The following is a 24,156-nucleotide window of genomic DNA, read 5'->3' on the forward strand; positions in this document are numbered from 1 at the left end:
GTCCAGATGTTTTGTAGTTGTTGGGTTTTTTTTACATCTTGTACATTGTTCATTGAGACTATCATATTTCATATAATAAAGCAAACTTTTCTGCAAGTAGGATATTGGGCTGAGGTTAGGTTTCATTCAATGAAATACCTCACAAATCAGATGATGAGCCTCAAAATGTCCTTTTCCACCCAAACCTGAATATTCACGTGTTGAAGTTGGACCTAACCTTAGCTCAACTGTTTGCATCAGTCTCTTAAAGTTGACAGCACACTTTCAGGCACAGATAAGACTCCTTACAGGTGACACTTCAAACGCCATCGAACATTTAGACACAACACTGTGAAAAGACTGGTGTATTGGTGATTTGAAGTCATACATACTGTGTGCAGCTGCAACTGTGTTAAAGTGGGTGCTACTGGATATTGCTGTGCCGTAGTTTGTGCAATTGCAAAACATGCTATGTCATGGAGAGCCAGGTCACAGTTTATGGGTTGCTTTCCGTCTAAAGTTAACTAGACTATGGGCTCCTTTATTTATTTAATTTTTTTTCAACTTTTGTCAGTGTTACCTCTGGTCTATGGTTTGATCCAGGAGGAGGTGGAGTTTGCATTGAGGTCCTGCTGTAACAGAGACCCTTCCATCTTAAACCAATCCTCAGTCAGAGGGGAGTCTGGGCTGGGTGCCAGGGCTGCTGCCTCTAGTTTGTTGTCAACAAGGGGTGTTGAAAGTTTGGAGGGAGTGTGAGGGAGTGTTTTGGTGCAGGTTGGCGGCAGTGGTGGTGGTTGGATTGCAGTAGTAAATGAGTCGAGGTGTCAGGTTTTCATGAGCATGAATATAATGCACATGGGGGCAGAAAAATAGGGGGGGGGTTACGTGTAGCACAAAGGAAAGGGGTGGGTGGGAGGGCATGGGATTAAAGATGGAGCAGAGGGTACAGGGTAACCAGGAGGGTAAATGTGGGGCAGGTTAGGGAGGAGAAGTCGTCAAAGGATTTGGGGGGGGGGGGTAAAAAAAAAAAAAGGGACGATGCAAGGCAGGAGAGAGAGAGAGAGAAACAGACAAGGAGAAACAGAAGTGACGAGAAGTAAATTAATGCATGGTCAACTGTCTGAGTCCAAAAGACAGAGAAAGACGGAGATCGTTTTTGAGCATGAATGAATGTGACATCATGAGACACAGAATGAAATTCATAGACACCATGGAAAGATAGAAGATGTGACTGAGGCCGTGTGAAGAGAAAGGAAAAAAAAAAAAAGGAGAGAGGAAGAGGGACAGAAAATCTTTGTCTGACAGAAGAAATAAAACGTGATACCAAGCGGTGATGAAAATACAGACAACATGAGTGTGAAGAGGTGGAAACAGAGAGCAGAGCAGAAGGGCAAGGCGTATGTGCACGTGTTGTAATTGTCTGACTGCAGATGTGTGCAAGTTTGGTTTCTAGCTGTGATTAGAGTCTCCAATCTAACCCATGTTTCCTAAATGTTTGATCTGAAAAACATACAGTAACCTACAGGTGCTTTATCTGCATTGGCTGCACACTCAACATATGTATATATATATATCGTCATTTATATAGAGCCTGGCATCTGACAGTGTGTTTATGTAAGATGTTTGTGTTTGCACGTCCGTCTCCTGGTGCAACACATACCTTTCCGCACATTCCCATCTGTGGCGCGGAATTCCCTGGTGTTGAGTAGGAAGCAGGCTCGGTCCTGCTGGTAGCGTTCCCGGGTCGGCCCTCGCCCAATGGGGCTCCTCTCGTCTGGGCTCAGCACTTGGTCGATGGTGGGGCAGTCCTCGTTAGCCAAGGCGGCTGAGGCTGCGTCACCGTTCTGCTTGGAATCTAGATGGGGCAAAGCAAAGGGAAAAAAACTTACAGGAAAATAACTGTATGAGAACTGTCTACTTTATCACAAATACTATAAAAAAAAAAAACTTAATGTATATGAATTTAGTTCATGAATCAAGTGTGAAAAAATAAAGCAACTGATTTTTTTACTATAAATTTGCATTTTGAGGTTAATAAGTTAAGAGTCTCCCACATATAACGAGAAATAGGATTATTATTGATATTGTAAAATAATCAAACACAGTTTAACATTTAAACTTAATGTTAAACATGACTGGTTAGCGTTTAAATACATACATGCTAACAGCCAGGCTTAATTAATCCTTGTGCCTTTCAGTCAGCAGTTACTCTGCGTCTGATCAGCCAGGTTTGGCAATGGTGAAGGACATTAAACCAGGATGCACTGACTGGGCTAGGTCAAGCTTGGCTTTACTCTATTATCCTGGATTTCTTAATTCTGCTTTTATGAAACAGCTCACAGGTCATTAATTAAGAAAACTACCAAATCTTTGCTGATTACAGTGTCCCAGATGTGCACATCTGTAACGGTGTATGGAATTTATGGAAGTTATTTGTTGTTATTCAGATTTCTTTTAAGTTGTGTTATCTACTTGTGGTTCTGCTAACGTGGCATTATTTTTTTAATTTTAAAGACTAAACAATGACTGAAGAAAGTTCTGAACGGTGGCCTATAAACTCTTTAAAACTGTCATAGACATGTCAAGTGCCTGCTGAGGAGTCACGCTCAAATATGCTGTTTCTTTGTTGTGTTGCAGCATGATGATACTGCAGAGGAGTCTTGTTTGACAAAAGTTTGACTAATACAACTTCCTGCAAAAGAAAAAAAAAGAAAATCTCCTGACACAACGAACAAAAAGCCTGGAAGAAAGCCAAGCAGACAAGCTGTAGTAAAAGCACTGATGAAACCAATATTTTCTGGCTCACTGATGACTAAGCCGGTAAAGTAATGCATTAAAGGTGCATTATTGTAGCATGTGACTGACGCCTGACGCTGCAGCATGCAAAAAGCAGAGAGCCAAATTACCTCTCTTCCTGATTTTAATGCTAATGCCAGAGAGAAAATATGTGAAGTCAGCCCAAATTGAGATGCATTAAGCTGTTTTAATAGATAATTGAGTTCATTTTCCTTCCATAGTGTTTGTTCTTCACTGGCAGATGGGCGCCTTAAGGCAACCGTGAACCAACCAGTTGATCATAAATTACACATGAGTTCTGATGGGCCAGTGAATTCTCCAGGGTGGCTTGAGAATCAACTATACATGACTTCCTGATAGCCCTGCCTACTTCTTTCTCTTGACACTTTGGCACTCGTGATTCTCCACCCGACCTTTAGACATCAGTGTGCATGTCTAAAATTGTCAGTTTAACACAGATGAGTTTGACACTTGAATATAAACTCTTTTTCACCAATATGTTTTTTCAAAAGAACAAAATAAAGGCACTTAATCGCTCACCTCTGTTGATCTCTATAATTTCTTCTTGGGCGAGAGGACAGTCACCCCCAATGCCTCCAGACCCTATCACTCCGCCTAAGACATTTCCCAGGATCCTTTGCGGTGATGCGGTAGCCATTGCCAGGGCATCTGGCTTGCAGTAGTTGGGGGACCCTGGCTGCGGCGCTCGGGGGATATGTTTGTTCTTCTTTTTGGGCAGCTTTTGTTTGGCCATGGCCAGAGAGTAGTACATGCCGAAGTTGTTGACAATGACAGGTACAGGCATAGCAATGGTTAGCACACCAGCCAAGGCACACAGCGCACCCACCAGCATCCCCGACCATGTCTCCGGATACATATCTCCATAACCCAGCGTGGTCATGGTCACAACGGCCCACCAAAATCCAATGGGGATGTTCTTGAAGTTGGTGTGGGCACTGGCTGTTGGGTCGTCTGGGTCTGCGCCGATTCGTTCGGCATAGTAGATCATGGTGGCGAAGATGAGGACACCGAGGGCTAAGAAGATGATGAGCAGGAGGAACTCATTGGTGCTGGCGCGGAGGGTGTGGCCGAGAACACGGAGTCCCACAAAGTGGCGGGTCAGCTTGAAGATTCGGAGGATACGGACGAATCGGACAACACGGAGGAACCCCAGGACATCCTTGGCAGCTTTGGAGGACAGACCGCTCAGGCCAACCTCCAGATAGAAGGGCAGGATGGCCACGAAGTCGATGATGTTGAGGGAGCTTTTGAAGAACTCCAACTTGTCTGGGCAGAAGGTGACTCGCAGCAAGACCTCAATGGTGAACCAAATGACGCACACGCCCTCAACATACGTCAACCAGCTGTCAGTCACCACCTCGTATACGATCTCCTCATGGGTCATGTTGCCCACCGTGACGTTCTCTGTCTTGTTGAGGATGGTGTTGAAGGCCTCGTGCGTCTCCATGCAGAAGGTGGAGATGGAGATGAGGATGAAGAATAGGGAGCCAAATGCCACATACTGGACGGAAGAAAACAGAAAACAGAAAGAAAAACAGGAAGAGAAAACAGAGAAAGACAAAAGGAAGGAGAGAGTCAGTTTCAAAACAATAAGATTGGAATAAAATAGACAAAAAAAAAAAAGAAAAACAACAGCAATTGTGACCCCACGGCAAAGAAAATAAAACATTTTCACCGAATTGGACAATGAAGCCCATATATAAATATATGATATTAGTACAATCAGTTTAATATTAAACAGCAAAAGTGTCTGCTTATTTTAATATTTATCAGAGCCTGCATTTTGTTTTGAGTCTAGTTGGACCTCTTAAGACCTCATATCGAACTGACATATGGAGGGGAAACAGAAAAGCAAGATTGAAAGACAGAAATCAAAAAAGTTAAAGTGGGTGGAAAGATCATTTGTTGCACTCTGTGAGGGAGAACACGTGACAGGATGGAGGAATAGAAAAGGAAAAGAAGCTGAGAGGATGAGATAAATAAATAACTGATCATATGGATGCCATAGTAAACAAGTGAGAAATCCCACACGTGATTCCCATAGCGCAATTTTTTCTGTGTTGTACGGCATCGGCGCATGAGTTTGGTGCAACTGTCAAGGTTGCAGTTTTCCCAAAAAGAAACATTTGTTTACAAAGGTAGTATATGATGTCAGGCATTGCAAATAAAGAGTAGACTCATGTTTTGAAATCTGAATTTTTCATTATTTAGAAAGGTAAAATGTTTAAAACATTGGAATAAGTTTTACGAGCAGATAAAACTACAAGTTCACTTGACTGGTGGTTCATGTATGTTCAGGTTGTATTACCTTTCACTCAATCATCACATCATTTGACCTACTTCTCAATTCAAATGAGATGTTTATTATAATGAGCACAAGACGTAGAGCATTTTCAAATTCGGAATGTTTTTAAAGTATTGGAAGCAAAGTTGTGGATTTATCCATAACATTAAGTCTGTATTTGGATTAACTGCACACATACTGATTACAATCAACCCATATTTTGACAAATGTATGTTAGCTGCCATCCCAGAAGTACAGAAGAGCCCTAAGAACTTTGTGTCCAACACATTAAGTGTCTTGAACTTGATCTGTAATTAAGGTTTACATAAAACATATTTGTAACTATAAGGTTTAAGATGCCTTTGCTAAGATACTGTCTTTGTTTCAAATTGAAATGCTCCTGCTGGACCTCCGGGGAGTATAACATCCTCTCAACAAGTGGCAACCTTTCTATACGAAAATATCTTGCAGCTCTTTGTTTGCTTGTTCACTTCTAAAATGTTGTCCTCGGGGTAACTTTCATGGACTGAAAGTAGCAAAGTCATAACTAGTGTCCCACAGCAGAGATCTCTGTTGTCTCAGTGAGCTTGTTTTTCACTGTTTGCTTATTTTTTTTTCATCACTCAAAGGCAATTTTCTCGGCCATCTGTTTGATCTGCGAGCTTACTATACTGTATGTACACAAGCTTATTATTCTACAGAAACTCATTCAATTGTCAGTGAGTCAATTACAGTGGCGTGATAACACCAGTCAGTGTGTGTGTGTGTGTGTGTGTGTGTGTGTGTGTGTGTGTGTGTGTGTGTGTGTGTGTGTGTGTGTGTGTGTGTGTGTGTGTGTGTGTGTGTGTGTGTGTGTGTGTGTGTGTGTGTGTGTGTGTGTGTGTGTGCGGCTACTGCACAATCTTTCCCAGTTGTGATCCGTTCCTACAAGCCCTGCAGTGTATTTATAGATGCAGTATACTTTGTGCTTTATCAAATAAATAATAAAACACAGACATGGCCTGAAAACCAAAAGAGAAAGGTAATTCATACTTGAGTGGAGCCCATATATATAAGAAGCCTGAGTGCCCTTAGTGTATTGTGCGTGTCACCGTGTATTTTCGACATTATGCACTTACGTAATATCAAGAGCAACATACTTATAAGAGGAGACCTTATAACTAAGCAAATGGAGGCAACCAGCCTCAGTTACTTTTTTCTTCAGAGGTCTTGCTTCACCCCCCCCGCCTCCCCTTTTTCTTTGAATTGGAAATTGGATGAGAGCCTACACATATTTCCTCTAAGTGCCTTTATCACGGAAACAGACTAAGGAGAAGACTTAATACTCTGAGCGGCTGTATTTGTTGAGGAGATTAGCTGACGAGCATTTACCCCCCCCCCCCCCCCCAAAAAAAAAAGAAGAAAAAAAAAAGAAAAGTGACCTTCCAGGAAAGTCAGCGTCAAGTTTAGATCGCTCCATCCGTTAATGTTCTGCAGTCATGTCTACCTTCACTGTATCCCGAATAGTTTTCTAATGTGTATAACAGGTTTGTTCCAGCTTTTCTATTCTTCCATCTTCTGTCCTGCTCACAACCACCGCCCCTTCTCACACTCTCTCTACCCTTTTTTTTCCCTGCCCCTCTCCTTCTTCTCTACTTGTCCCTTCTCCCGTTCTTCCTCTCCATCTCTATTCCCTACCTCTTTTCTCTTCTGCTATGTTTCTCACTAGTCGGTGTCTGACCTACTTTTCAGATTGCTGCAGTGCTCTCCTCCTCTGTATCGTGAAAACACACACACACACACACACACACACACACACGCGCACGCACACACACGCACGCACACACACACACACACACACACACACACACACACACACCTATACTGAGGTTCTAAAACACTCCTCCACCCCCTCCCCTCACTCTCCCTCTACCCCCATACCAGCCCCCCCTTTGTCCCAGGGAAGCAGGATAGCACCAGAGGCACCAGCTCAGGATGCTCCCTTATTGGCTGAGCTCCAGAAACTCTTCATATGTACAAATCAGGGCAACGAGGAGAGATTTGCCCTGAAGTGTTATAGTCTTATTTTTTCATGTTACTGTTATTTCTTATGATGACATTAATGATGTAATATAATAACGTTTTTACTGAGGAGATGAGCAGCGCTGGTATGGACAGAAAGTAATGAAATGTTGAGGATGTGTCCTCAAAGTAAGTTGTTTTATCCATGCTATCCATTACATATTCACAAAGTAACACACGTACACCAGAGGGAACAGACAGAAAATAGTGTCAAAACTGCAGTAACATCATATCTTCTCTGTAGGCTACACAGGTGGAGACTCAGGAGGGGGCGGACAGGTGGGAGGGAGACCAGACGATGTGGATCCATGCGTAGAGAGGCACAAAGGAAAAAGTTAAAGAAAGGACAGAGTATGAGCAAGAGAGGGTGAGGAGCGAATGCCAAAATACTGTCGTTCAGTGTAATTCAAACACTTAATTCGGGGAAAAGTTTTCGAAGCTCGACTTAGCGAAGGTAGCTCATCGGTCTCATGATCTCGATGTGATGCGACTGTGTCATGACAAGAGGACTTCTAAAGAGACAAGGAAGAGGACAGAAAGTATGACAGAAATGAAAGAGCGAGGAAGAGGGAGAAGGAAAAGAAAAAGAAGCAAACATGTCAAGCTAATACTAAATGACAGGCTGTAGCCATAAAAGCAACCTCTGTCAACCAGAGGGACACTCGGAGCTCTGTGTCTTTGTCCAACATGTTAGTCCAGAAAAAAATGGCAGTATTTCAAAGCTGGAAGCACTTTCATGTAGAAGTGGCTTAAATTAATGAATCTGATTTAAAGGTGCTCAGTTGAGCTTTACTTTCAGTGTCGTTTACCTTCATTCTAAATCCCGATGTGAGGCTACAACACACACAAGATTGCGGGAATAAAAATATCTAATGGATTCAAAAACAGCCAGTCGAGGTCCTCACTTTAACATGTTCAACATAATCAGATTTTTTTCAAACATATCACTTTGCTCCATGCTGTTTTCTACACGTCTGCTGACCTGTTAGTGCCCAAAACATTTAAAAGAAAAAATACTTTGTTTGGGCTGAGCTGACACTTTAAGTACCCTCTAAATTTAATACAGTCAAAATAACGTTCAGCATCCTGTTCACAGTAGGTGCTGCTGTCACTGAAAATTACATTTTCAACAAAGCAGATCAGTTTAGATTATTTAAACACACATTAAAAAGTTGTTTTGTTTCCTGCTGCAGAGAAATACTTTGTGTTCACGTATGTTCACGCTAAATAAGGTTGTCTTAACCTCCAGGCAAAAGAAATTTAATTGAGTTACTCCAAAACAATAATAATATACACAAAATATAGAGCTGATCAAATTGTATTTAGACTATTGTATTGTGAATTTTATCAACCTAAAGGAAATGCAGATAAATGTACATTATCATCAACAATACAGTGTCCCGAAAATATAACATAACTTATGTACTACCGAATTAATATTTCTTCTTTTATCTCAGCATTAGATTCAATTCAGATTTTTGGTGTTATAATCTGGTTCTTGATTCAATAAAAAACTAACAGTGGGACTATATTTTGGTTCCAGATCACCGTGTGCCAAACCAGAGTCCTGTCATTAGCCCACTCAGCTGCAAATGAAACATGAGATAACTGGTCTTGATGAGGGTCATTTCCTGACTAACAGTAAAGAAAGGTGTGTTCTAAGTAATATGTTTAAGTTAATTGCACTGGCTTGCCAGTGTCCTACACTATCTTTCCAGCATGTGCAGGCTCTGCACCATCCAGGTGTTGAACTGGTTCTGTTTGGTTCATTAACGTAACAATATTATTATTGTTATACAATATTAAGTTTTATTTTTTTTAAAGATAATAAATAATTACATTTTTATTATTTTCTGAATCAATTAAGTGTCATGAGTATCACAATTCTGATGTGAATAAAAAAATTCCACCCACTCCCATGAATTAACAAACACCCACACCAAAACAATATTGTCAAACCACTCGGTCTTTTCCTGTCTAGCTGGCACAGTGCAAACACAGCAAGGGCACCAGAGATTTGTGATGTAATTGGGAAGTCTCTCCTGAATTGCAGATTTGCCCTATTTTTCGAAATTAAACTGTGGTGTTGGTTGTTTTTACTGTTGGGAAATCATGCACACACAGGAAATAACACACCTGTATTTCAATCTGAAAAACCTGAACACAAAACGTGTTCCTGAACAACAGCAAAGAGCAATCAAAGAAAGCCTGACCTAACAATGAAATGTCTTCAACAAAGTATTTCTACTAGGTGCAACTTTAACCTGTCGTACTCAACTGCAATTAATCTGACCACAAAACAAAGGTTCATTCATGGTTTCAGTAATTAAACAGTATTTTTAGATGGCAGCGTGCAGTGTATTACACTGTAGATCCGAAACATCAAAACAATATGGATCAATCCATCACAGAAATCAATTCTTTTTCAAATATACAGCAGAAGTTTGAACATTAATAAAATGTACTTTTAGACGCTGTACATCAAACCACGCAGCACACAGGTGTGGATGTACTGTATGTATACATCTGTTGGCGTAAGTGCCTGGCACAAGTGAGTGTGTGGACATGACTCACAATGTCAGGGAGACAAACAGCCTATGGGCACAGGAGGTGTGTGTGTGTGTGTGTGTGTGTGTGTGTGTGTGTGTGTGTGTGTGTGTGTGTGTGTGTGTGTGTGTGTGTGTGTGTGTGTGTGTGTGTGTGTGTGTGTGTGTGTGTGTGTGTGTGTGTGTGTGTGTGTGTGTGTGTGTGTGTGTGCGCGTGTGTGTGCGTGTGTGTGTGTGTGTGTGCGCACTTGCTGATCCCAGATAGTGAGTGGTAGCTGCATGAGCACTGCATTGAAGTGATGGAGAGGGATGAGCGGAGAGACAAAAGGGAAAGAAAGAGGTGGAGGAAGATGATAAAAGGAGGAGTAGCAATCTGTCACTTCACACTTATTTATCTCCTCGGGCACTTTGTCTCTGTTCTCCCCCCCCACCCCTCCATCCTTCTCCTCACTGCAACATGAAGGTGTGCATATGGGTCTGAACAGCCATGTTAATACTGTGAATGTATACGATTTAGAGGCACACTGTAATTTTGGATGGAAGCGTAATGTGCTGAATTCCCTACAGTAAAGCCACCATGTGGGACACCTGCAGCCCAATGACCTTCAAGGTCCAATAGAGTCCCCCTCACTCTCTAGACTCTGAAATTAGATTTGGAAAGATCATCAACATAAATTTAAAAGAGCGGGAGTCAGAGATAGAGAGAGACAGAGAGAGGAGCAAATGAGTAAGAGCCTATGAGAGGGAGGGCGTGAGAGAGAGAGAGGGAGGAAGGGAGGGAGGGAGGAAGAGAGAGCAACTGTGAAAGGAAGTTGATGATAGAGAGCGTTGATTGTGTTTCGATGGATGAATGAGGAAGAGAGAGTGAAGGAATGGAGGGAAAGGCGATGATGAAAAGATGAGCAGAGGAAAGAAGACAATGATGTGAATCTCACCAATCAAAGGGGTGGGGGGGCAACAGAGAGCGAGATTGCAATAAAGAGATAGAGAAGAAGAAAGGAGGAGGTGCTGGGAGCATGAATGTAAGTGATATAACCAAGGAGAGATCGTTGGAGCTGATATTAGCCCTACAGGCGTTTTTGCATGCACGGCGGTGTGCTGCGCTCTTCCTTAACGGGACCCTAGTGGCGCTGTGTTTACTGCGGCACCATCCAGAAGAGCTTTATCATTACAGTATTACCACAGCCCTGCCTGGCTCTCAGTCACCATGACAACCACTGCGTTAGCCTCTGCTTTCAGGCACCAAGGACAAGACTAAGCCAAATACTGCTCCTACAGCTGGAGTACAGGGCTGAATATAGAGGAGCGAGAGCCAAACTGTGATCATTTGCTCCGGCTGCTGATTGTTCAATGAAAGGCTGTAATTTGTCAGGTTAAGGGTGAGTGACCTTGACAGAGAAACATTCATATTTTGCTTCTCATTAGCAGGGCTTTTGTTCCGTGTACACTAGATGGTGATGTGTGATCAGTATTACTATTACGTACCGGTAAGTATGTGGAATCTTTCCCAGAGGGCAAAGCAAATGGGCGATCACTACTGCAGAGTCAGCAATGATAAGAAGACATTGAGGGATGATGTGAAATGTGCACATGAATGAGGCATGAAAAATGAACATTTAAATGACGTGAAATACAGAACGGTCTCCTGAAGGGTAACCCAAGTGACGGTTTCGACTGGGATCGAGTGATTAATCTATTATCTTAGGTGAATGACTGTGGCCATCAGTCAGAGACTTCGGGAAGGAACCACTTAGTGTGCAGTGTGAGTATAACCTTGGGTGGGTTACAGGAATAGCGTTCACTTGTGCCATCATCATCGCTGCGGAATAATGTTGAAATGGAAGGTTTCTTGCTACAAAGGGTACAACAAAAAAACTAAACCCAACAGTCAAACACTCGCGAACGAGACAAAGAGAACAAGTAAAATGTCAAAAGAGAGAGAGTTCCCCTTAGGGACATGGCGTGTGAAATGGACAAGCGGTAAAACCGGGTGGAAAGGAAGAGAGTGGGATGAACACTGAGCGAGAGAGAAGAGAGAGAGAGAGAGCAGCACAGGAAAGATGTCTCTCATTGTTGTTCAGTGTTGTGTTTTCTTCTGTGTGCTGAATTATGAAGTACTTCAGTGGCTTTTAGTCGTTTGTGACCCGCAACCTCAAGGCTTCTTCATGTGAGTCTACGTTATGTCTGCATGGTCCAAGAAATGCACCAAATCACAGTTACATCTCTGTGTATCAGTTCCACTAAATACAGTTAATACCACCCTGAATGCGCTTGAATACAGGCCTGCAGATGACTCTCACTATCATTAAACCGATAAACATTTAGCCCAGTGTTAGAATATTTGGGAGTCGGAGAGTTTAAGATCCAATGCTGCTGAAAGTTGAATATATAGCTACCACCAACAGCCAGTCAGCTTAGCTTGCAGTCAAGACATAGTGTGGCACAAACCACCTGCAAATGCTAGAAATGTATTTGGAAAATCCATTAATTTATCCTATCAGCGCCAAAAGTAAGAAAAAGTTAACAACAGAGATGTTGAGAAGGTTGGCGAGGTCATTTCAGACCTGTTTTACATTTCAAGGTGCACTGATCTGGTGGCACTTCGAAGGAGGGATCCATGACAGCTGATGATGACAGACTGACAACAGGCAGAAAACAATCGCAGAGGAAATATCAAGTTCCCGTCACCCTTTCTTCCTCTCCGACCCTCTGTCTCTCCCAGATGAACTGCAGCTGGGTCTCAAGTAATGCAACAGACACGGACGGGCGTCGCTGGTGTCCGAGCCGGAGACAGTGAGCCCCCTGCTAGGGGTCAACCAGCCATTTGAAGGGCAGGAGAGGTGAGATGTGAACGAAGGGTGGGACAGGTGGAAGCAGATGTGGGACGTAACGGGGAAGCTGCATGTGTTGCATGGTTGCATGTGTGCCAAAACACGTGGCCCCGTGCTACGCTCCTGCATCCGGCTAATCAAACACCTGAATGCTGCAAGACGGGAAGGAGGAGGAATGCTGGGGGTTGGAGCGAGGTTGTGAGATATAATTAGCTCCTGCTCTGGGTAATCCTTGCGTATTACTATATTTTCTGAGAAACTGTCTGAGGTCAGCGCTCTTGGAGGTGATCCTGGTATAATTTCAATCACAACACAGACTCACTGACATGATACAGTTAAATAAGCAAGCTCTCCCATAGGGTCGTATGTGCTCTGCAGAATTCAGGTCTCCTCCATTTCATTCCCACTGCAGTCCTGTGAAACATGTTTGAAGACAAACAAACGCTGCTTTGGATTTGGTTCAGATTGCGTCAGCATACATGAGTGTTTGTCCTTGAGACGCAGCCCAAGTCTTCCTCAGCCATTCGTCCCTTTGCCTACCTTCCTCACCCCTTCCTCCATCCGTCCTCTCCTGCCCTGCTCGTACTGTCCGAGACACGTAAAGCGAGTCTCCGCTCTATTAGTCGCGATGACGGACTGCCTACACGCCTCCTCCTCTTTTCCTAAATCCCCCCCCCCTGTCCTTTCTCCCTCGGGGCCTCATTAACTATCCATAATCTACCTCACTGCTTTGTCATAAAAGAGAAAATTAAACGTCAAGGAACATGCACAAAGGACAAGCTGCTCATAAAGTTCAACTAAAAAATATATTTAAAAAAAGTTGTGAAACTGCTGAATTTGGAGAGATCTAAACAAAGCCTCTACCAGGCGCTCTGACTCATTTCCATCCAAATCAACTCCCAAATCAGACTGTTACACACTTCTCTAGATCGTGTTTCTATTTAAAGTGGTCATTTGCTGATACACGCACTCTGCCTCCACTCCGCTGCCACTTGGACAGGAGGGACAATCACGGGGAAGCAGATGGTCACACAGGAATCGTCCCAGTAACGCCCTCCAATGTCATTTTCCAAGGGAATGAGCAGGGATCCAGTTTGACTGTTTAAGTGCCACATAATGACGTGTGGCCAAGCATGCAGACACACACACACAAAACTGGAGATGTACAAGTAGAAGTGTCAGTAACACGGTGGCCATCAGCAGATTACATGTACAATTTGTTCAGTGCAGTAAAAAATAAGAAAGAAATCTGATAATTAATTAAACCTTTACTACAAGTATGCCAAAACTGAACTGGTTTCAACTTCTCTAATGGGCATAACCCCACTGTAATCGCTTGAATCTCTTTGAGTTTCGGCCCGTTGGTGCAACTAAACAAGACGTTTACTGGAGCTCTGGGAGATTTTGATGAGCATTTAACATAATATATTTAATGAACTCACGGTTAATCAAGAAAACGGTCATCAGTAGTACCGAAACAGTCAGTTTATTGATCGATTAGCTGATAGTTCAGACAAATAATCAGCAGCAGGGTTTGCTGCCTCTCTTTGTGTTAGTGATGTCAGACAAAACAAGCGGTTTAATGACATCATCTTAGAGCTTAAAAAAATTGTGATTGGAAATGCAGAAAAATCAAGTTTCTGCTTCTCTAGTATTAAATAGTATTTAATAATGTCCAAGATTTCCTTTCCCTTAATATCTGTAGAGTCACACTATCTATCACAGAATGAGGTGACACAAGAGTGATGGAGCCTGTGACCCACTGATGAAAGCCTTTGCGTGTACAGTATTCCTTACTGAACGAGCTGGGTGGCGTGGTGACATTCTCGGGAAAAATCACGAGGGTTAATGTTGTTTTCCACCCAGCAGTGGTTGTTCCACAAGAGACGGCAGGCCGAGTTAATCCTACAAACTCGCCAATCACTTGTGTGTTGAATGAGTGGCGCCACACTCAGTTTGGATCTCTGGGAAGTGAAGTCCAAAAACACTGCTGCCGTTACAGTTTATCACCGTAGGTGCCTCCAAAGAGGACTAAATAGGGATTTTCAAGATTGTTAACTCTGAAGAAATCACAATATGCCACTGATTTTTTTTTTTTAAACATTAATTCGTTAATGCTGAAACTTTTAGTCAATTAAGAAAATAAGTCAGTCGAATTTTGAGAATTCATTATGTGAATGACTCATTTATTAACTAAAAACAAACAAAAGTTCTGATACTAATTTCTGAAATGTAATGATCTGCTGTTTTGAGTAAATTAGGTTTTAGAGCATTGGTTAGACAAACTAAGCTATTTAAAGGCATTACATTTTATTGGCTTAAGAATAAACTGCTAAACAAAAAAAAACAAATATATATATATATATATATAATAAACAGGCTATTTAATCTTGAAAATATTAATCAGTTTCGACCTAAGACTTTTTATGGCAAGCACACATGAGGTTTCATCAGCTAAATTACATTCAGTTTGTTGGGCTGTGCGGCTGTGCGGCTGTTCGACGCTTGTCTTCGCATGGCATCCACGTGTGAAAGCGATCTGCAGGGTGACGTGTGGGGGCATATCAAATGAAATGATTTATCTGCGTGCTGTACGTGTGAACACTCGGCTGAATGGTTTGTGGGCTGCTACACTTCCAGACTATGGGCCAATGTGTAAAGGCGAACATACTGAGGATGATTTATGTACAGCCAGTTGTTTGAGATGGTCATATGGAAGATGCATGTTGGAATAGAAGTGGGTAAATGTGTTCCTCTGCCCCGTAAAGTCTTCCTTTAGTTACACTGCGTGCTGGTTATTGTTTGTGAATAATTGACCATCCTGACGCGGTGGACTTTGGATTAAGCACGCAATTAAAACGATGTTTTAGCTGTCGGTGTGCCATTTGTTTACATATGCATGTGCTCGCGCATGTGGTAGTTTGTGTGATTATAGTACACAATGCAGAGCCCCCTGGTGTGATTTGACAAGACTTGCCCCATTTAGAGAGTTCAGACTCCTACCACAGTAATCGGCTCTGGCACCGTGTGAGCTCTCCACCACGCCACTGCTCTGAATCGTTTTAATTCCACAGCATGAGAGTGAAAACGTCCGGGGTTTACCACAAGGTCCAACTAATTGACTGTGTGTACAGTGCTGCAGAGCGCTGATTCAGCACTTAACCAGCACGGCTCAATGGGCAGAGGCCGAGGTGAAGGCGGAAGATGGCTCGGAAGGACATAATGAGAACGGAGGTATTTGAAGTAATGGGGAGGCAACTTTTCCAACACAATATGCTCGATACTCGAATATGCTGACTGCAGTGTAATACGACAAATAAAGTTTGACATTTTAGAAATACACTTATTCTCTTTTACTGCCAGGAGTGAGACGAGAAGATTGATACCACTCTCGTGTCTGTACGCTAAATATGTAGCTACATCGTGCTGCAGCTTTTCAAAAAGACTGCAGAGAGGCAAACAGCTCACCTGCCTCTGTTCAAAGATTAGAATAAAAATCCACGTCACCACCTACAAAAGTCACTACTTATGTCTCATTTGTTTAATATCAACCCCCCCCCCCCACCCCCCCACCCCAAAAAAAAAAAAAAAAAAACAGTCCACAGCTTTAGAGCAGGTTATATGTCAGACTAGTTCTTGGCTCGGAGCAGTTGCCAGGCAACCAGCGGAGACTCTGGATAGTCATTGGTCCTGCCTGAGACATTTCTAACACAACATAACCCCCTGTAAGATATTTGAATCTTTGTTTTTACACTGCAGATCAGAGAAACAAGGTGTAATGTGTTACTTAGTGAGCTTCAGTGGGTGATAATAGGTATATATTGTTAATAATTATATTATGTTAATAATAATAACACTAGACAGTCAGTCGAGCTGTTTCCAATGTTCAGGCTAAACTACGCCAACTAGCTGCAGGCTGTATTTACTGCACAGACATGAGTAGTAGCAGTAATATTGGTGATTGATAAGTTAAACTCTTTTTTTAGATATTTGTTTTTATTCGCTCTAGACTTTGAAGAAGCCACAGCACTAAGTTGTAGCTGTTAAGTACTCGGCCACAGTAAAGTCATCACTAAATTAATAAAGCAGTCAGGTCGTGTCAAAATATTCACAATATTAAACATTCTTCAACTAAGAAAGAACATTTGGAAATCACAAAAATCGACATATGTCATATTCTTGTTTACTAAATCGAAGCCTGGCTGTTTTATCCATGCTTCTTGCTTATTCAACACAAAGATCCTGTGTCTATCTTTGTTACGGGACATCAAGCATCTATCCAGTTAAGTATCGCCAACAGACAGCGCTCGAGTTACAAGGCAGCAAATGGAGGGACAGTATGCAAACACAACACGAGAAGGCCTGCGGTATAAAACCTTGTCAGGGAAAATTGAAACGGAACACGATATATTTACCGACTGCAGGCACAGAGAGAGAGTTGACTAATCGCCACGCCCCTGACAGCAGCTACAGCTCAAAGAAAACAGTTTACCTTAATTAACTCAGTGAGCAGGACAGGTTTGGTGCCTTAACTATTTTCAGACCAGTGTTTTCTAAGTGTTGCTTATGTGCTGGATGCTCATATAAATACAGAGTCTCATCCTATCCCTAGTAATGGAGGAAAAGATTTGCCACCAGAGAATGAAATTAAGGCCTCCTTTCCCTTTCTTTGCTATTTTCAGGTGCAGTCCACAGAGAGAGGAACGAGAATGGAAGTGGGAAATAGGACTTTCAGCAGGGTTTGAATGGAAACAACTTGGATACACACATACCAGACCCCCCTACTGCAAGTCAAATTTTAATTCCATGGATTTAAAATCAAAAGAGCACCATTAAAGCGACAAAAAAAATCATTCACACCTTCACTGACACTGGTGACAAAAATTGTAACTTCGAGGTTCAAAACAGGACATTTGTACGGTAGTGATAAAAATCGAAATGATTCTAAAATAACGATCCCAGCTGTAATATTGACTCTACCTGACGTCCAACACACAACGGATACCAGGTCAATAAGATGAAGGTGAGTGAGGGATTGCTACGACTGGTAGGGACCTGTGCAGACAATAAATAGTCACCTTCACCACAGTTCCCATTATAAGCCGACCAGAGTTGGCAGGTACTTGGAACAGTGTGGCTCTGGGGCAAACAAAACTGGTGCAAAATAATCTCACAAGACTACGCTAAATTAGAAGTGACCTAGTATATAGTAAAAATGCCTGCGTGTGATACGGTTAAAATCAAAAGAGGACAGCGGGTTGTATTGGAAATTAATAAAAGACCTTGTCAAAGACCTTTCTGGTGTTTAAGTGGCAAGTTGGACAATTATACAACTTATTTTTGTCTTTACATCATTTTTGGGCAACAAGGACTAAAATGTGATACTGTCCACAACAAAAATAGTAACGTAATAGTAACCCTGCCCTCAGCGATGTTCTGTCCCATCGTAAATATTCTATACTCACGAGTTCCTCATCAATACATCTTTCTTTCTATTTTCTGTCCAGCGCTGTATTTTTCTCCCCGGAGACGACCTGTTCTGAGACGGCCGGCATAGTGGCAGGTTACATTTGCATTTATGACAGCATTATGCTTCTCTAGCACTGAACACAGTGGAACAGGACAGCAAACAATGAACCACAAAATATGACCTTTAGGGAGAGGTGGGCTCTGGACCGCAGCGTCACTCCCTACAAACGAATCAAATACGGGCACAGGCAGTCCGATTTTGGAAAGGGGGCAATGGGGCATCTTGTACATGCTGAGTTACAAATGGTGCTTCGTCAGGAGATCGCTGACAAAGACAACTGTGCCCTTCTGGTGTGAAACTGGAGGCAACCAAAACACTGCTAAACCCGTAGGACAGTTATCGGGCAACAACAGGACAGCCATCAGTAGAATTAATACTGATGTACACTTGACTGGCATGTAAGCTAAGTACCTATTTAAACAGAATGCAGAAAATTGAAAATTCTGCATCTGATGTCTTTATAAAAGCACAAATGTACACTGTATTACCGTACAGTGTGTTAAATTCACCTCTTTAATCCAGATTTTAATGTCCAAAATTATCTGTTTAATACTCATTCAAAGCTTTTTTCTTTATGTAATTTGTAATAAGACCATTTCGGTTTTTAAAAAATCCTAATCTCAAAGGCTAAATGATAATTAACCGTCAAACATGATCTTCTCCATCTTTGTTTAACATTATCTAGTCAACCTGCCGAGTGACAAGTGATCGCATCAAATTAGATTAACTCTGGGTCAATGACAAAACACTGACAAAACATTAAGCACAGTTCATCAATATTAGTGAATCCTTAGTTATTCAATTAGGATCACTGTAGCTCATACAGATTTGAGTTTGAAACACTAAGTTGGAAAAAGAACTACACCAAAGGAGGGATAAACGGGCCTAGATACTGCAAATTGTATGTCACCCATGCTTGGATCAATAAGGAAATCAAATGCAAATCGTATTGTATAACTCCTCAACAAAGAGAAACACATACGTCCATAAATTGAGTACAAGCCCCCTGTACAGTAAGCCCTCAAATTTTAAGTGGTGATAGAGAGAGCGAGAACGGCTTTAAAAACAGGCAAAAAGAGAAGATAATCAATAAAATATCAATCAGTAGGCAGGAGGGCAGGAAGATTGGATGGCTCGAGCCCTCAAAAATAATCGAAGATGCTAAGGCAAGGGTCCCCACCCCCTTCGTGCAACATGTTTCTTTCTGTGGTTGTCCCCTCTTCTCTGTTTGTACCCCTCTCCGTCTCCCTTTCTCCCCCGTCCGTGTCCCTCTCAGGCTCCCCCTTCAGTCTTTCTCCTCCTCGATTCCTCTCCACTATGTCACCCCTTCTCCATTTCTCTCTCGCTCCCAGCCCCCCTCCACCTCTTTTCTCTTTCTCCGGCGCTCCCCCTCCTCTCTGCCGTGTCTACTGCAGCAGAAAAGCCAGCACAGACACCAGCGTGTGTGTGTTTGTACATGTGTGTGATACTACGGTAAATCCACCAGCGAGACGCACACCATCATGGAGGTGAAATTCAGAAAAATCCCTGCGTGCGTGTCGAATGCTCTGATCAAAACATTGATTGCTAGCGCGTTACATCACAGCCATGCAAACAAACCCCCGTTAAATCACTAGAGTAACGTCTCTCCTCCTGTCTCCCTTTATTTCCTCTCATCCCCCTCTTCCTCACCGTGTCTCTCTCTCATCTGCCTCATTCTATTTCCACATCAGCATCACAGTTTTTTTTATTCCTGTTTCCAAGCCTTTTCTCAATCCCTCTGTCTTTTCTCTTCACGTATAATTTGCATCTCTCAGGACCGAGAGACCAGAAGGTGCTGGCACATCGGACAGGACACTTTTAGAAAGAGCAAAAATGAGTGATCTGGGTCACCTCACTGTTTGACGTATGGCACTGGCATATCGGACATACACAGTGAAATGGGGCTACGTTCACCCACAAATGGAGCCAGTGTGGTGCAGCCACTGAAATGAATCCCACCTACCACCTGTTCTGTGCTCTCCACAACCCCAATGTGGTGTCGTAAACACCAACCGGGACGCTGAATGAATGTTAGTTTTTGTATGATTCATGAGATCTTGGCCAGTGTAACCAGTGAATGTGATGTTTAACTGTACATTGCATAATATGGAGCATTTTATCAGCCAGACACCAGGTACAGTACCTTACATCAGTAAGGCAACAGTAAAAATGCTTGTCTCTTTTTGCTGCAACAAATCTCGGACCAAATCTGCTTGTGGGTCGATGGTTCAATGACTCATTTGAAGCATCTTTTCCCTTGTTGGAAAATTCTAATTCTAAAGCTATCTCCCTCCCATGCATCATTAGGAAAATGTGCAAATAACTACCTCTGTGAGCTGCTTTGTTGCATGGAGTAGGGGTAGAGAGGGTTGGGGTAGTAAGAAATGCGCTTCCTGCCGGATCCCAAGTCCAGAGAGGCGGATCAGGTGGCCTAAACCAGACTAGGTGTCCGTCACAGTCCGATACTTTCCTCCTCCTCTGAAGGGAGCAGAGTTAAGGTATGAAGGTCTATACCTGCTGCTAGAAGAGGTGTGACTGTGTTTCAGAATAAAAGTGTAAGAGCCTTTCTGTGCAGTTATTGTCTTTATCTGTGGTTGTATGCATTGCTGAGTGTGCAGTGATTGATGATTTAATCTTTTTTCACATCCAACTATTTCCAGCGTGATGGCATGAATGCCTGGCCACTGCAGGTGTCTGCTGACTGTCTGGTTTTGTATTTGGATCTACAGTATTCATGCATTCACAGCACCAATGGCTCCTCACACAGGCTCATACCAGAAAAAAATAGTCCCAACAAAAGCAAAGACATGGTGCGATGAGGATGATCAAACTATAAAACTGAATATAAAAAACAAAACAGATATGATGAAGCAGCTGGATTCAGAGGGTCTGAGAAAAAAGATCCACAAGCCCACTGTAACTGTTGTCATGTACCAGGGATCAAAAACACAGTCGGGGGTACTTGTTACTCTTACACCTGTATGATCAAATGCCATCAAATGGCTTCTTTCAGGAGGTAAAATCATGAACTATTTACATGAAAACAATAAAGGTTATCCCAACCCAGTAGCAAGTTATGCGTAACGGGAATGAAGCCCGTGCGTAAAAGCCATGTAGCATTCAACTGGGACAGGGGGAGGACTGACAAAAAAACAACCCAGCACAGTGGAGCACGATCAAGAACAAATGTGGGGGGAAAGACGTGCTCTTTTACACCGACGGTTCGGGGTCGTGCAAGCCTCTTCAGTGATGTGCTAAAATAAATGACTAACGTGAAATACGGCGCATTGATGTGTATCGTAAATGCATAAGTATCACCTAATGAAGGCGTTTGGATGCAGGAGGTGCAGTGGATGCTGCGTTTGGGGGAAGATATGTATTAAACCCGCTCATGTAGCAGAATACGACGATAGGAATTAAGGTAGCAATTAAAAAAAAATTTTAAAAAAAAATAAAGGTATTCAGTGTGAATCCAGCTCGTGCGAAACCCAATTTACATCATGGAGATATAAGACATGGAGATGATGTGTTCGACAACTATGGTTGTTAATTCAACTAGTAGCCTACCCATTAACCAATAGCTGACATACAATTTTCCATTTTTTTTCCAATGCTATCAGCATTAATTATTCACAATCAGTGTCCATATCCCGCCATTTCATACAAGCTATAGGCTTCTGTCAGAAATGACATACCAGCAGTCAGTGCATGGTCTGCATTATGAAGGACTACATTTTTTTTCAGCAGTAATGATAACGGAAAATGTAAAAAGAAAGTTTTAAAAAACTTATCATGACTCAAGCAGTGGTCTGAGACATCATGAGGCAGAATATGCAACAGTACAGACAGAAGTTGGCCCCTACAGGAGAGACGTGGGGAACTCACCCGGGCATATTTGGAGGAATACGGGTCTTCAAACAGTGCCCATATTCTGGGCTGCCAGGTTTTCCACCAGCCCGCTTTCCTGGCGTCCTCCTGCATGCACAGTCTTTTTAAGTCCCCATCCGCACCACCCAGCGCCGGGTCGTCGTCCGGCGCGTCCGGTTCTGGATTCTCGAAGCTGTCCAGCGCCTCCTCCGCATCCCGATGCTGCCGGTAATTCATCCAGCAACAAGCCTCCACGTCCGTCTCGTCGATGCCCCAGAAGGCCAGCTCCTCTTCGAACAAGGGACCGCACACATCGTTGGGACAGTGCAACTTCCCGGTGCGGTAATAGTTGAGGATGAAGGAAAACACTGACGGGTGGCGGTCGAAGAAGAACTCGTCTAATTTGGGGTCGTAGTCGAAGTTGCTGAACGCGTCCGGCTCGGTGAGCCACGATAAGCGGGTACCGGGCAACGTTTTTAGGGTGCTCCGGTAAGTCTCATGCCGCACCCCCCCGCAGTTTATCACGATTTTCTCGCTTTCCGACGGACAAGTCATGTCTGCGCTGTAACATGCTTTGTTGGACGACTTGTTCCCACCCTTGCGCCCTTTGAAAGAGGATACACACACCGAACTGAGCATAGAGGACCGGGGGGGAGGGAGAGGATGAGAGAAACCGAAGGGAGGAGGAGGGAGGAGTCTGAGGAGTCTGCAGGGAGAGAAAAAGGGCAGAAATTTTTAGCAGAAGGGAGAAATAGGTTTGGATTATCAACATTGCAATACAAATTAAGAATCACACGCCAATGCCAGCTGTGTGTGCAATCATTCATTTGATAATCAGCTGATGGAAGGGCACGAAAACGACCTTGTGCAAGTACAGAGGGGGACAGGGGGAGCAGGGGAAGAACATGATGAAGAGCAAAGTTGTTGTTTTTTTTAAAACAACATCCTTTGAGCAAAAAAAAACATGCCAGTGCAGTGCATGAAAACAGGTGGCTTTGTACACCGTCATGAGTCAGCATCCTCGTGGGCTGATTGTTGACACCGCGGTGATGAGAAGATCTGAAATCCCAGTCTGAAGCTGTGGTGATGTGATCGATCGGGTTCCCCGGGGCTGCTTTTCCCTCCTCTGAGCTTTTTTGTTTAATTCCGACTGTCATGATGTGCTCGCATTTAACAATCTCTAAATTGATCAGGCTGTTGCTCAAGTCAGTGTTCATTCAAATCCTCTCTCCTAATTAGGCCACCCCACTCACCCTCACCCCACCACCAAAAACTGCATGTGCGCCCAGGGGTGTGTGAGAGGGAGAGAGAGAGAGAGACAGACAGATGAGGGGAGAAGAGAGGAAAACTGGGGATCTATTTCCTTTCTTCTCCCCCCCCTTCCTCCAGAAAGCCTCTCTGATGTTGTTGTGCAGCGCCGTGTGTGTGTGTGTGTGTGTGTGTGTGTGTGTGTGTGTGTGTGTGTGTGTGTGTGTGTGTGTGTGTGTGTGTGTGTGTGTGTGTGTGTGTGTGTGTGTGTGTGTGTGTGTGTGTGTGTGTGTTAATTGCCTCCCGAGAGTGTGGTGTCCGTACTAATGTTAGATCTCCTCAATCAGCCTATGTGCGTGCTACACACACTGCTGCAGCCCCCTCCGACCGCACTGAGATTCATGCACAATTATGGCAATGCTCTCTCTGCCACTTCTACCATGCACTCTGTGTGTCTGTATGGGTGCAAAGACATTCAGAGATAGAAAAAGAAGACTGAAGGTAAAGGGGTGTGTGTGGGGGGAGGGGGGAGGTTATAGCCATAAATCTGAATTTTAATGGAAGGATCGAAAAGGACAGAGCAATCAGGAAAACAAGGCAGGCTCCGACAAAGACCTTAAGACCGGGATAGAAGAGGGAGACGTGGAGGGGAACAAATGAAAACAGAAAGTGAATGCAGCACACTCACTGGGGGCAGTTACAGTGAACAGCTATAGTGGAATATTGTCTCTCCTCTAGGAATGGAAGAAGGGGGGGTAGAAGAGTGTCCTGGGCGGGGGGGGGGGAGGAAGGAGGAAGAGCCTCGGAAAGGAGAGTGCACTATAAAAGTGAATGAATTCTGCTGCAGTAAAAAGCCAAAGTTATTTCTCTCTCTCTCTCTCTCTCTCTCTCTCTATCTCTCTTCTCCTGGAGGTCAGGTTGTTCACCCATGGGCTGCATCCGGAGAGGGGCTCACTATGCTTCAGAAAAGAG

The 24,156-nt window shown here is 43.2% G+C and overlaps 1 protein-coding gene across 6 annotated transcripts in view; it reads right to left on the minus strand.

The window, feature by feature from the left end:
- Window positions 1–24,156, minus strand: part of LOC138616948 (voltage-gated potassium channel KCNC1-like) — a 49,682-nt gene that overhangs the window by 18,388 nt on the left and 7,138 nt on the right. For 4 of the 6 annotated variants that reach the window (XM_069691560.1, XM_069691558.1, XM_069691557.1 and 1 more), the window contains exons 1-4: window positions 22,938–22,960; window positions 21,955–22,642; window positions 3,316–4,297; window positions 1,640–1,834 (exon numbers count right to left, since the gene is read on the minus strand). In XM_069691560.1, the coding sequence (XP_069547661.1) occupies window positions 1,640–1,834; window positions 3,316–4,297; window positions 21,955–22,642; window positions 22,938–22,945 (1,873 nt within the window). In that variant the 5' untranslated portion in view covers window positions 22,946–22,960. Of the gene's footprint in view, window positions 1–559; window positions 689–1,639; window positions 1,835–3,315; window positions 4,298–21,954; window positions 22,643–22,937; window positions 22,961–24,156 lie in introns of those variants that run through there. The other 2 variants (XM_069691559.1, XM_069691556.1) reach the window with 2 other exon arrangements.

This window comes from Brachyistius frenatus, unplaced genomic scaffold (genome assembly GCF_029030835.1).
Source record: "Brachyistius frenatus isolate BFR_SWC_R1_liver_20210118 unplaced genomic scaffold, ASM2903083v1 Contig_11, whole genome shotgun sequence".
Taxonomy (NCBI): domain Eukaryota; kingdom Metazoa; phylum Chordata; class Actinopteri; family Embiotocidae; genus Brachyistius; species Brachyistius frenatus.